At 46.5% G+C, this 14,076-nt stretch overlaps 1 protein-coding gene across 2 annotated transcripts in view; it reads left to right on the top strand.

Moving 5' to 3' along the window:
• Window positions 1-3,292: 3,292 nt before the first annotated feature.
• SPG7 (SPG7 matrix AAA peptidase subunit, paraplegin) overlaps window positions 3,293-14,076 on the top strand; it is a 30,540-nt gene continuing 19,756 nt past the window's right edge. The window contains exons 1-4 of one of the 2 annotated variants that reach the window (XM_019742649.3): window positions 3,293-4,128; window positions 5,778-5,880; window positions 7,225-7,314; window positions 11,234-11,475. In XM_019742649.3, coding sequence (XP_019598208.2) covers window positions 3,946-4,128; window positions 5,778-5,880; window positions 7,225-7,314; window positions 11,234-11,475 — 618 coding nt within the window. In that variant the 5' untranslated portion in view covers window positions 3,293-3,945. Of the gene's footprint in view, window positions 4,129-5,777; window positions 5,881-7,224; window positions 7,315-11,197; window positions 11,476-14,076 lie in introns of both variants that reach the window. The other variant, XM_019742648.3, reaches the window with a different exon arrangement.

The following is a 14,076-nucleotide window of genomic DNA, read 5'->3' as shown; positions in this document are numbered from 1 at the left end:
GTGAGTGTGTCACCTTGGAAGCCCATCTTCTAGTGCCAGGCAAGAGTCAAATGATTGTAGCCCTGGGTGTCAACTCAACTGCATCCTGTGAGAGACGCTGAGCAGCCAGGACTAGCAGGTCAACCACTCCCAGATTCCTGACCCTCAGAAACTGTGGATAAACATTAGTTGTTTTCACTTGCTAAGTTTTAGGGTAATTTGTTACACAGTAATGGATAGTTAACACAATCAACAGAACAAGTGGTTAAATTAATGAACTTGGTATGTGTTGCCCAGAGCTATAGGAGTAACATTATGAGGAAAGGGTACAGACCCTGCCCTTTCAAGGTCCTTCCTAAATATCTATCCAAAATCCCACACCCAACAGTCTTACAGAATATTGAGGAACATGTTGCTATTTAGTTATGCCCAATTCCTGTAGAGGTTTTTCGCTAGTAGAAAGGGTCTTTTCATCATTTCAAGAAGAACAAAATCTGTGATTACTAAATCTTGTTGCGCATATGATGAGTAAAATCCAGTTAACAAGTGATATGAAAATAAATCATTTCCTAAGACAGATCTTTAGTTCAGAAACAAAATTTGCCAAAATTTAAAGAGATAAATAAGTTATTCAAACACTCCACAAGGGAGTGTATTTTAGAGAAGACATCCTAATATTAACCAAATACCTAGTTGTAGACTGGGTCATTCAAAGCTGCATGACTTAGCAGGAATGAGCTCACTGTCATGATTGCAGTGCAGCAATTATATTGTGCAACAGTCCAAGGGCTTCAAAGGCCAGGGTAAGTGTGGAAGCAACTGTGTTTTAAAAAAAAAAAGTGTAGGGGGTGGGAGAAGAGAGTAAAAGGGGTCACATATATGGTAATGGAAGGAGAACTGACTCTGGGTGGTGAACACAGAATGCAGTATATAAATAATGTGTTATAGAATTGTACACTTGAAATCTATATAATTGTACTAACCAATGTCACCCCAATACCTTTAACAAAATTTTTTTCAAAGTTTAGAAGTTTAGTTGCCACTAAGCTGCCTAATTTGGGAAGAAGAAATTATTTGCTCTAATATTAATAAGGAAGCCTAGATCTTAAAACCAAAAATGGCCCAATAGATCCACTTCTGTCTCCAGGCTGCTAAAGTATTATTACTATTTTACAGGCAAAGTGACTGATGTTTGTTTCAAGAGCAGTTTTCCTGAAGCCCTTCAGCTAACAGTGAGCAGAGGCTCCTCCATGCTGAGAGAGTGGAGTTCTGGGGATGACAGTGGGACAGACACACCCTCTGCCGCCCAGGCTGAAAGGGTGGCCTTTCCACACCTCCTGAGGCTCACTTTGCTCATGGATCTGGAATGGATGGCACCTGGCACCAGCGTGGCAGTACAGAGACCTAGGACATGCCCTGACTCAAACCAGTTCACTGTGAGATTGCTTCTCAGATGTTAAGGGAAGTCACACTGAAACGTCCTGATGAGCAGAGTTCAGAGAGCTGAGGAAGTACAAATGAGTAAACAGAAGTTGCGAAGTACGGAAAGAATAAAGATAGCAGTGACGGAAATAGCTGAGAGGAGAGTGAAATGAATCTGATGGCCTGGTGGGTGAAGCAGTGGGGCCTAAGAGCCAGGGAAGATTCTGTGAGCCAGCTTTCCTATAGCGTTTTCTTCCCTCTAGGTCCAGGGCATGAAGCATCTGAACCTTTAAATTAAATCCGTGTTGCCTGAGACCACAGGAGCCTGTGCCCTGGGCCACTGCAGAGGTGGGACTGAAGCAAGGTGGGGTTCAGTCATGATTCACCTCTCACCTGAGGCCAGGGACACAGTCAGCCTTCAAAGGATACTTGTTAAACACATGTGTTTGAATAAATGAATCAATAGTTTGTTTTCCCAGAACCTCATTTCCCACGACATCCTAGGAATAACTCCTGGATATATGAACACCTCCCTGGTTCACAAGCTGCGTTCACATACTTTAATTGCATTTTATCTACAACAACCCTGTGGGAAACTCAAGGCTGATATCAGCCTTACTTTGCAGATAACTATCATCCCCATTTTACTGATGAGAAAATTGAGGCTTGGGGAAGTTAATAATAACTTGCTCAAGGTCATAAGCTGAGAACAGAAGGCAACGTTCTTTCTCCAGAGTCTGGCCCCCTGACATCATCCTGCACTGCTTACAACTGAATCACCAGGTAGAGGTTGGACCACAATAAGAATTTTATTTCAAACAGTATTGATGGGATTGCATCTTCTACTCTTCCCAAACACATTCATGTTTGTTAGAGGCTTTGAGTCACACATTCTCTGAACTGGGCAATGAGGCAACAGACGTGAGGGTGGGCTTGGTCACTTCCTGTCAGGGCAGCTTTGCACAAGCTTTGATAGAGCTCAAGAAACCACTCTGGGAAGTTTGGTTATAGTCACAGGACTTGTCTGGGGAGAAAGTGAGGGCAGGATACAGCCAGCTGGAAGGCAGAAAGTAGGCGGGACAATTTAACCAGAAAAATGAAAAATAGTGGAGGCGGAAATGGGGGAGGATGGATTGACTGTGAAAGAAGATTGCAAGGGCAGGAGAAACAAAAGGCAAGGCAGTGCAGTTGTGTAAATCAAGAGTAGCCAGCAGCAGCCCGGGGCTATGAGGCTGTTAGCTCCACCAACCAACCACAAATAGCAACCTGTTCAAAAGCAGCAGCTGCCAGAGAACTGAGGACCAATAATCAGGACACTTAATTAAAAAAATATCCCCAAACCTTTCTAGTTTTAGGGAGAGGAAGGAAAAGGATATACGAGTTATACATGTTACTTTGTAATACTTAAGGCTCAATGGGGGAGTAGCCCAGAAACTAGTCAGACCAGCTCTGAAACTCTGTGCCATCATTTCCTAGCTGTGACCTTGGACAGGTTACTTTTAATTTTTCTGAGTCTGTTCCACAGCTGTAAAATACCTATGAAAAGTATTTATTTCTCAGAGTTGTGAGTATGAAGTAAGAGTGTGTGATATGAAGCCAGACACTCGTTACCACTCAGGAATATGGCTATTGTTGTGATTCGTCCTTAGGCACTGGGGAATACAGAAAAGCACAGAAACAAGTATGTCACCCTAATGCTTCCACTGTAACACTCAACATGCTTTTCAGCTCTCATCAATCATCAGTGTCAGAACTAAGCATTCAAGCAGAGCGAAGGTGGGCAGGGAAAGAGGTGGGAAAAGTCAGGAAGGAGGCAGCCTGGGCGGGACGCCCAGGGTGTGCTGCCCGGGCCGGGGATTAAAGACTCCCGCCTGCTCATTTCCCACGGGCAGCGAGTGGACTCTGGTGTCTGGGCCGTGATCCTGACCCCCAGGGCTGGGAAGGACTTTCAGAAACGAGTCAGCGTGCCGCCAGAACAAGATAACTAGTTGAGGAGACGGTTATCTTACTCGAAAGTAAACATCTGTAGAACGCGATTCCAGACTGTGCCCGCGCCGGGGGTGCTCCGCGACCCTCCTTCTCAACGTCCTTCCTCTTAACCCGCGCGAGACCGCGCGCGGGGCCCTCTCCGCGCTCGCGGGGCCTCCCTCGTGCCAAGACGCAGCCGGGCTGGGTTCGGGGCCCGGCTGTCCTCGCACGTTCCCTCGCTCCGCTCCGTGACCTGGGACCTGCTGCGGAGAAGCCCGTCCCACCAGCGGCCCGGCGCCGACTCCCAATACCCTCCCTCCAGGGCCGCCAGGCTGCACTTAAACTCGCGGCGCTCAGCACAGGGCGGCGCTTCACTAAGCCGCATGGAAACCAGTCGGATTCAGGGCGCCCATAGGCATCTTGACCCCAGAAGCCGAGACCAGGGGACATAGTAGTCTTGGAGGTGCCGACCGCGCAGGCGCCCCGAGGGCAGCCTCCCCCCCCACCCCCCCCGCACGTCGACAGCGCAGGCGCTTGGAAGAGGCTCCCTCCGCGCCGGGCCGCTTCCGGGCCAACATGGCGGCCGCGTGGCTGTCGTTGCGCGCCCTCCGGCAGGGCCAGAGCCCGGGTCTGGAGAGGCTGCGGGGCCCCTGTTGGGGCTGGGGCCCAGGCCTCTCCGCCGGGGCTGGGAGGAGGTGGCCATACTTCGTCCACAGGCCTCCGATGGGTGTCGTCGGGGCTGGAGGCCGAGCCCTGCAGGTAACCCCGGTGGCGCAGAGGCCACTCCGGCTGGGCCCGGGAGGAGGCAGCGCATCCGCACAGGCTCCGGTTTGGGTGTTTTCAGCCTGTACTTCGTGGGTCAATATTTTTTACTATTCTTTCTGGCTTTTTACAATTGAATCCAGTAAGAGTTTCACCGTTTTCTAGCAGAGACGTATTTTACACTGGGCTCGCATTGATTCTGGAGCTCATCGGGATGAATTCAACGTGTTCCATACAGTAGCCCTCAGAGGTCGCCTGAGGGTTTTGTGTGAGCAAAATACCACGTAGCTGTATTCTGCTTTTGTTGTGCGGCTTCGCACGTTATTGACACACAAATTCATGGAGCACTCTCTATGTGAAGGCTGTGTTCCAGGCCCTGCTATAGTTGACATTTTATCCTGAAAGCAAACAAAGATCCAAACCCCTGGTGCGTTTTTGGCTGTTTTTTTTCCAGCCCTCTCTTAGTTCAACCTTCACATTCTAGGTCGAAATTTATTATTGTTATATTTTTCCATAACTGGAGGACGAATTTGAATTATAATCCTATAATTATAATCCTATTCTAGATTACTGGCCACCTTCCTGAACCTGAGGGCAACTATAGATGTATATTACAGTTGTTTTTTGCCTTGTTCTATTGAGAAGGAACATTATAATTCATTATCTTTAGTCTGAACCTATGCTTATTCTATGAAAGGAAGGGCTGAAGTACACAATTCACACATACTTGTGAAATCTAAACAGATTATCTCACCAATGGTTATAATAGTAATAAACTAAGGTAACCTGTTTAAACGTCTTTGGGGCTGACTTTGAAGAATGACAATTTTTGTGTGTGTACTATTTTCAACACACTGATATTCATTTATTGGGCTGAGTCCACATTCTGGGTTCTCCGTTGTATGACTTCTGGTCATCATTGAGCCAAGAATAGTAGTAGTAATTAATGGGGCAATAATTGTATAGACGGAATTTTCATTCTGTTCTGTACTAAAGGAAATTGCATGTAATGTGCTTCTTACCAAAGAGCATTGAATTGAGCAAGGAGTTACTTTTCTCCATAGCAGCAGCAGGGCAGGGATGAGCTAATGAAAAAAATTAAAAATAAATAAAACAGAAATTAAGAAATTGCCAACACAGACACAGAAAAAGTTAAATTGGACCACTTTAAGAACATGAAACACATTCATTCAGGTGGGAGAATACTCATCTTGAAAACAGAACTTTGGAAATATAGAATGGTAAACTGCTGGAAGTGTTCTACATGGAGTCGTCTGGAGATACCAGGAGCAAAGGCTCTGGGCAGTCATTGCGGCCTTTGAGAACTCTGCTCGGCATCCTGCAGCATAGTTGAACCTTGAGGCACAGAGTGGTAGCCAGTGCCCTGTGCCTTTAGTTCAGCGATTCTTTGCCTTGCTCTCCTGGCTTTTGACGTTTTGATATCTTTTTTTATTTTGATGTTTTGTCAAAACTTTGAAATAATTCTCAGACTTTCTTCACATTTCAGGGCAATATAAACATTACAGATAAATAAATATTTGAGCTTTTAGAAAAGATTTTGCATCAGGGAATTAGTCCACGTTGCTTTGGTGTGCTGTTATGCTGGTATGACCGATCCTGAGTTTCATTCTTTTTTTTTTTTTCAGAGTTTGCAATTGCGACTGCTAACCCCTACCTTTGAAGGGATCCATGGATTGTTGTTGAAACAGCATCTAGTCCAGAATCCAATCAGACTCTGGAAGCTCTTAGGTATGTATCTGTTGAAAGAGAAGTGACTGGAAGAGCCTGTGTTATTTGTATAAATTAGGATAAATTTGAATAAATTAGGATAATATTGCTGGTTTGACATTGACAGGAAAATGAAATCACTAAGAGATCCTGTGGCTTCTATTTATCGTGAGCTCTTAGATGCTCTGAAATGAAATTTACTTAAAGGAAGATTGTCTGAGGTTTGAACAGACCATTTTTGCTTATTTTGAGTTGTCTTTTTTGTGGTTTTTTTTTTTTTTTTTTGAAAATATGGTATATAGCAATAATTGGGCTCTGTGGAAAAACTTTGTCATATTCTCTAGCCAGCTCCAAGAACATTTGTAAGGATCTACAGAGTGACTCACATGTTTTACATCCAGAAGGTAACTGAAAATAGCCTGTAAATAATTTGCTCTCACAATGGAGTTGCATGTACTGTTTAGTGAGACACTGTGACATCCTGCTGTCTCTCTTGATCTTAGATAAGAGGACCTTAGGATTGACACCTGTAATTTTACTCCCCACTTTATCCAGTTGGAGCAGGGAAAAACTAAAATCTCTGAGTCCTAATGTACATGAAACAGCCTGGTGCCCTCACATAGTCAGAGAGAGCTATGACTTGGCAGCAGTTGGTACATCTGCTGTCTGTTTTCCCATTTAAATCTACACACGCACCCAGTGGCACACAGTTCACCCTCCAACCAGCCTGATCTGTGTCAAGTGGCTATCAGGGTAGTTTCACTTGTGATTCTGTTAATGTCTGTGAAGAAAGGTTCAGCTTGGTCATAGTTACGAGAATCTTTTCTTCCCCATCTTAAACACTGATTCGTTCAGACCTTGCACAAGACAGAGCCTTTTGTGTGAGGAGTGATGGTGATGCTGAGAGCTGGGTTGCTGCCTTACTGCATGTACCAAAGCCACTTGTGGTGTTCACTTGTTTAAGTTCATTTAAAGTGACTGTATGTATTGAAGAGATTGTTCTCCAACAAACTCAAGACACTTTTTCAAATTTATGTTTATAACTATTTTCATTCCCTCACATTGACTAATTTAAATTACAAACTACTTCGTAAGTTGAAGTAGCTTTGTATTCTATAATTAATAAATACTATACTAAGAATGAGAGAAGTAAATGCTTTATCTCAAACTTCTAAATCTTGTGGATGTAGGTTTGTGTTTTGATTTGGTTGTTCGAGAATATACTATTTTCCTAAATGTCTCCCTGTAGTTGGAGATCTTTATTTTTTTATTGGTTGTTTTTTTTTTTTTTTTTTTTTTGCTTTATTTTTTATTTTTTTGTAGTTGTAGATCTTGAGTGTTAAATATTTTCCCTATTCATTGTAGGTGGCACTTACTATTTTAACACCTCAAAGAAGAATCAGAAGACTAAGGACCATGATAAATCCAAGGGGAGGACCCCTGAAGATGATGAAGGTAGCTCTGTCTATCGGGTATTCTGGAATAATGGCCAGCTTGCTTGTCTTCACATGCACGTTCTAATCTAAGTAACAGGAGTCCTATCTTAAAAGTAGAGCAAGCCCAGGCACCTGTGCTCCCCTCGCCCTGAGCACACCTCCCCCCAGTCTCTAATGCGATTGCTGGATCCTTCCTGCCTGTCCTTTTAGAAACGCTCCCATCAGCACCTGTGTCCCTTGTCATCTTCAGAATGCCTATAGGCAGGCGGCATTTCTGTCCTCTGCATGGAAAGAGTGAATCTTGGATCTGTCCTGCACTCAAGGTGCTGGGGCAGGGAGGAAGGCACCAAGGCTCCTTAGCTGAACCCACCCCCATTTACACCTGGCTAGTGTTGCCACTGCCTCCAGGCTTGAGAAGCAGCCCCAGAGGAGAGGAGGGTACAGTGTGTGGCCTTGAAGAAGGAGTAGGACAGATCCCTGTCCTATAAGACAACCACTGGGTGCCAATCAATCCTTGCCCCAGCCCCCAGCCCCAGTTCACAGTGACCTCACTTGCAAAGCTTAAGTCTCATCTCTGCTCTGGAATTAGGACTGGATGGTCATGTAAAGGGTAATAAAAAGGTAAGTTTGAACTGAGTTGACCTCTAAGGTGAAAGGTGGCTGCCAGGAGCTGATGATAATAATGAGAATTGCTAACCCTTATGAATGAATGAACAGGGGGCAGCCTGTGCTCAGGGTGCGGCTCAGTGTGTGTGAGAACACCAGGCTGGGTTTTTTTGTTTGTTTGTTTTTAAACTTTTGTTTATTTAAGTGTGTTTTTCCAAGACCCATCAGCTCCAAGTCAAGTAGTTGTTTCAATCTAGTTGTGGAGGGCGCAGCTCACACTGGCCCATGCGGGGATCCAACTGGCAACCTTGGTGTTATGAGCACCGCACTCTAACAAACGGAGCTAACCAGCAGCCCCCCAGGCTGGTTTTTATTTGAAAAAAATCGGACTTCTGTGAAGAAAATGGAAGAGGTGTTTATTGGAGTCCAAATTCAAGCTGTCTTTTTATTGTTTTTAGAAATTCTTGCTAACGTGCAAATCTGTCTTATTTAACACCCATCTGTAGCTTTTGAAAATTGTCGACCTTCTTCACACTCTATGAACAGATGCTTGTGAGTGACAGAATTGCTTCAAACCCTTTTCGTGTGGGATGTGGTGGAGTGTTACATGCAGAGCAGTGAGGAATGACCCTTGATTTGTGCACTGCAGCCACGCAGCCAGGAACACGGGACACACAAGTTCAGTGTCTTACATGTATCGAAAATAGACATTATGATCATTTAAAGCCTCTGAATGAGAGATGTTAATGGCACGAGCCTCCTTCAGGTCAGTGTGTTGTAGCTACTGTGATGACTGTCAGCATTGTTAGTTAGGAAAGAAGATTGAAAATTAAATATTTGAAATAGATGGTTTCTAAATAATTAGTACTCGCCTGAGAACATACATTTGCTTTCCAAAATAAGTGCTAGGCTTTATTTAGTTGCCTTTTGTGAATGTGAGCTTTAAATATTAGATATATTACTATAATCTGTTATAACAAGGTATGATAATACCTAAAATTTACCTTCATGTTTTCAAAATGATTACTAGGACAGCTTCTCAGTAGGTTTCATTTGTGTTTTTAAGCTGATTTAAAATGCTTTTGAATTCCTCTAAACTGATTGTTGGAGAGGAAGGTGGTGTGTTTGTGGGTGACGCCTCCAGGCAGTGCAGAGAGGAGCCGGTACACACTGAGTTCCAGCCGCACTCTTGTCCTTGGAAAAGGAACCACACGGCAGCTTCGTGTGGATGGCCCACCTCACCCAGGCTTTGGGCTGAGCCCTGTCTGTTCCAGGTCCTCCCTGCCCTTCCCCTGAGCAGACGAGCATGTCTGTGCTTCTGAAGGAACATATGGATTGTGGGAGGGATAAATAAATGGTTGAGGCTATGGTTGCTGAGATAGGTCTGGGCCCATCTTGAGCAGAACTGGTGATGGATTGTACATTTCTCAAAGGGCATCATTAAGGACAAGTCTGGTAAAATCTTGGAATGTTGTAAAAAAGTTAGAATGTTGGGAAGGACGGGCCCACACTGCATAGGTGAGTGCTGCACAAGTAGTTCCAGGCCCTCCTTGTGTGAACGGGGGTGCCTGATGGTTGTAAGGACTGGGGTACGTGGACCATGAGACCATGGGAAGCAGCATATAAATAAAATACAGCACCTGCTCTTCATCCCAGCAGAGGACGGGACTTATCTCATTGGGGGGTTTGGGAGGAATACTGTGGCCTGGCCTTTGGTGGGTCACTAAAACTCAGCCCACCTGCAGAACTCTTTCCCAGCTGTGCTCTGGGCTGAAAACAGGTGACCCCGCATGTGCTCCTCGTCTCTCTCCAAAGGTTTCTCTCTCCCTCCTTCCTGGAGCATTCTTCTGTCCACTGCCTGCTGAGGTCTACTCACCTTCCCCCAAGGTTTCCTTGGTCTCAAGATCACGGGCTGAATCTTCTATCTTTTTTCCATCCCCAAGAATTGAGCATGAGGCTGTCTATATCCTAAGTAGGGTATTAATAACTGAGTAGTGTGATTTGGGGGGATTTATCTAATGGATCTGAGAAAGAATTGGTCTTTAGAGAATAGTCTAGAAGTAGTCCCCAGTATTTTTCTAAAGACTAAATAACGTATCTTACACTTTAAGTGTACTATTTTCAAATGTTATGTAACATACAACTTATTTGAATGTTACTCATTCTGATAAATAACAAGTTCAGGATGGTGATTGTGGGGTTGAGGGAGGGCATATGGGGTCTTCAGAGGGGCCGGATGGTGTTATTTCTTAAGGCAGGGATGGTAAAAAGTATTTGTTTTATTGTTATTAATACATGTGCTATAAATACTCTGTTGATGCTGTTTAGTATCTAATCAAAGCTTGGCTGCCTGAATTCCTCACAGCCTGGGTCGGATGTGCTCTCAGTGAGGGCGTTTACTGTGTAGTTGCACAGCGTGGTAGTCCTAGGAAGTTTTTTGACTTTAAAAATGATTTCTTGGCCGGCCCGGTGGCTCAGGTGGTTGGAGCTCCATGCTCCTAACTCCTAAGGCTGCTGGTTCGATTCCCACATGGGCCAGTGGGCTCTCAACCACAAGGTTGCCAGTTCAACTCCTCGAGTCCCGCAAGGGATGGTGGGCTCTGCCTCCTGCAACTAAGATTGAACATGGCACCTTGAGCTGAGCTGCCACTGAGCTCCCAGATGGCTGTTGGTTGGAGCGTGTCCTCTCAACCACAAGGTTGCTGGTTCGACTCCCGCAAGGGATGGTGGGCTGCACCCCCTGCAACTAGCAACGGCAACTGGACCTAGAGCTGAGCTGCACCCTCCACAACTAAGACTGAAAGGACAACAACTTGAAGCTGAATGGCACCCTCCACAACTAAGATTGAAAGGACAACAACTTGACTTGGAAAAAAGTCCTGGAAGTACACACTGTTCCCCATTAAAGTCCCGTTCCCCTTCCCCAATAATAATAATAAAAAAAGTATTCTAATGTACTGCCAGGGATGAGAGTTGAGAACAACTGGTTGAGAACACCAGGGAAGAACTTTCCATGGTGAGAAAATGACTGTTCCCTCTCTTTCTTTCCTGGAGTAAATATCTTAAAAAAAAAAAAAAAAAAAAAAAAGATTTCTTGTTTTCTGAGCAGTGGGGGTCCCTGAATGGAATGTTGGTGACCTCGAATGGCTTGTGGTGAGTGTTAGTCTTGAATCATTTGTTGGAAAAAAGCCCCAGAATGTGGGATCGTGTGGGAGAGGAGACACCACGATCTCAGCGTTGAGCTTTCCCGACAAAAACACGGAGGACACTGAGGGCGGGCTGGGCCTGTGGCCTAGGCCTGCGTCTAACGCCCCCCTGGTGCCGGCTCGCAGAGGAGAGGAGGCGCAAGGAGAGGGAGGACCAGATGTACCGCGAGCGGCTGCGCACCTTGTTCGTCATTGCTGTTGTCATGAGCCTGCTGAACGCGCTCAGCACCAGCGGGGGCAACATTTCCTGGAACGACTTTGTCAACGAGATGCTGGCCAAGGGCGAAGTGCAGCGGGTCCAGGTGGTGCCCGAGAGTGACGTGGTGGAAGTGTACCTGCATCCTGGAGCCGTGGTGTTCGGGCGGCCTGTGAGTGAGGGCATGTGTGCGCCCCTTTTCCCTCGTCCCTGCTGCTCCCGTTGGTGTGGTTGTCCTGTGTTAGGTATTCTGAAAACAAGATATGAGCATCTTGATGTAAAGCAGGGTTTGCTGAAGTTTTTTTGAGCGGTGGCCCACTAAGATGGAGCTTAAAATGGAGAGAGGCAGAGTTGTCTCCAGACAGAAGCTAGCGGTCCCACAGCTGCTGTGGTGGCTGCGTAAAGAGAGGAACAGATGAAGCAGTGACAGAGTGGCCACAGTGGTGACTCCCTGGCACAAGGGACTAAGGAGAGAGGAACCAGCTGTAGCCCTCAGATTTTGCTCAGTCAGTCTAGGCGAGTGGCGTGGCGCTGGCTGGTGGTCAGCAGACAGGGTAGTTTTGGCAGGTGCAGGTGCGTTGAGGTGACTGGGGGTTGGCTGGCCAAGCAGAAATCTCTCGGGGTGGGGGGCAGGGGCAGGAAACGAACAGCACTCCGAGGCGGTGGCTAAGAGTCAGGAGTCAGGCAAGGGCTGGTCCTCGGACAGGAGCAGGAAAGAAAGGGAACGAAAGGGACTCTGCTCAGCTCCCAGCTTAGGCACCCCCACTCCCCCACCAGCCTCAGGAGAGAACCCCAGCATGGTCAGAACTGGAGAGTGGTGCCCTAGTGAGAGGAGAGGTGGCAAACACTGCAGAGGGATTGGGAGGGTGGGATTTTGTACCAAGTAGAGGGTTGGGCATCAAAAATGGGGAGTGACACACCCTAGTAACAGTGGCCTAGTTGTCTGGTACTGCTGGGAAATGTGGTGGGGCATGTAGAAACTGGGCCCCAGAAGCTTGACTGTGAAAACCCTGGTGTGAAAATGAATCTCTCTCTGATCTCTGATTCCCCCCTTCTCATTGTCCAGTAACCACGCACCATTGTCAGGCCGAAGAAAGGTACCACTGATACTAGAATATTTTCTGAAGGACTTTCCCTGTTCATGTTTCTCAGTCGTCTTTGTAACTGGCCTTAGAGACTGTTTTTGTTAGTATTTTAATCCAGGATCCAATCAAGGATCGTGGATTATATTGTCATGTTTCTTTAGTCTCCTTCCCATTTTATTAAAAGTTTGCACAGTGGGAAAACTACACCGAGTAAAACCATGCCCCTTTCTCCACACTGGGACACAGACAGGTGTTCTGGGTTTGATTCACTCCGCTTCCCTGGAACACGGGTTTACTTTTCTCTGCAGCGTATTCTCGCCCTTACAGCAGGATGGCATGGTGTCCCAGCGCATGCCCTGCGAGCACTCCAGTCTCTGCTCTGGGTTTTGAATAGGGTTGAATGGTCAGTGGAGCTCTCGTCCTGCCTGAGCATGCTCAATTGTGGGTGCCACGCAGCTCAGAGCGTTTCTCTTTCAGATCAGATCTCAGGCATGGTGTTTACAGCTGGTTGTCAGTTGACAAGGGCTTATAATTTAGTTAGGGTGATAGGATCACCACAGAGTCTGCTAAACAGTAAAAGTGAGATTCCAGTGCACTTAGAAATGAGCAGTCATGATGGAGGCTGCCTGGCCTCGAGTACTGAGTGACCTGGGTGGCTGTTGCAGGGCCGGGCAGAAGTGAGCAGATGATTCGGGCCCAGGTGACCAGAGAAAGCTTTAGAGAGGACGTGGGAATTGAATTGGCTCCTGGACTCATACATACGTTTTATTCTTGGAGTTTGGCATGGAAAGAGAGTCATTTCTACATTTTTCCTTTCTATGCACATTGGGAACCCTGTTTACAGGGCCAGGCCAGGTTTGAGTGACTGCGGCATTGAAGAAGTCCAGATCAGACATTTGGGGTTAATTAGCCGTTAGGTTAATCCAGCAGCTGAGGCCACCCGGGTTCCAGCACAGACCGTGGTCCCTGTGTGGTGACTGGGGGGTCCTCTCATCTGCCTCTCCACTTGGCCTGTCCCCCGTGACGTGGTGCCTGGCCGGCCGCTCTCATAGTGACAGTCATTCCTCAAGAAATCTTCTGAAACTCTTAAGAGCCAGGGAGACATCTGGTTGCTCAGTTTAGATTTTAAGAGTGTGTTTAGAATCTGAGCTTGGAACAGTTGAATGCTGGTCCTAAGTGCCTTCCTATGGACCAGGCACTTAGGAAGATGACTGGGACCCGTGTGACACAGTGCATGCTGTTGGGAAGGATGAGGCCTGCCCCACCCGTCCTCCTGATCCTTAGGGGTTCTGCAGATGTTTCTTCTAGGGGGGCTCCAGACTAGCTCAGGAGCGATCCATCCCTGTGACCAGGTCAACTCACCGTGAAGGGACTTGGGGACCCAGTGTGGACTCCTAGTCTGGTTTTGAGTCTCTTTCTCTAAGGCCTGTGTACCTGGGGGAGGAGGTGATTTTGCTTCAGGGAACTCTCTGCCTGCTCATTCTTCCTTAGTCTTTGCTCTATTCAGAAAAGGTTTGCTGAGAAAAAACACATTGAGTTGAATTTCAGATTCAGCCAGTGGTTAAACACAAACACTTGCATTTCTCGCCTTAGTAAGTGAATTGTGTGTCCCCAATGCAGCACTGCAGGCTTGTGGCTGTGTCTCTGTGCTCTGCACACTTGGCTGAGTGAGGCAGGGTGCTGAGTGT

This window comes from Rhinolophus sinicus, chromosome 8, assembly GCF_057876585.1.
Source record: "Rhinolophus sinicus isolate RSI-liver-muscle chromosome 8, RSI-T2T, whole genome shotgun sequence".
In the NCBI taxonomy this organism is placed as follows: domain Eukaryota; kingdom Metazoa; phylum Chordata; class Mammalia; order Chiroptera; family Rhinolophidae; genus Rhinolophus; species Rhinolophus sinicus.
This window is presented reverse-complemented; position numbering and strand designations above follow the sequence as displayed.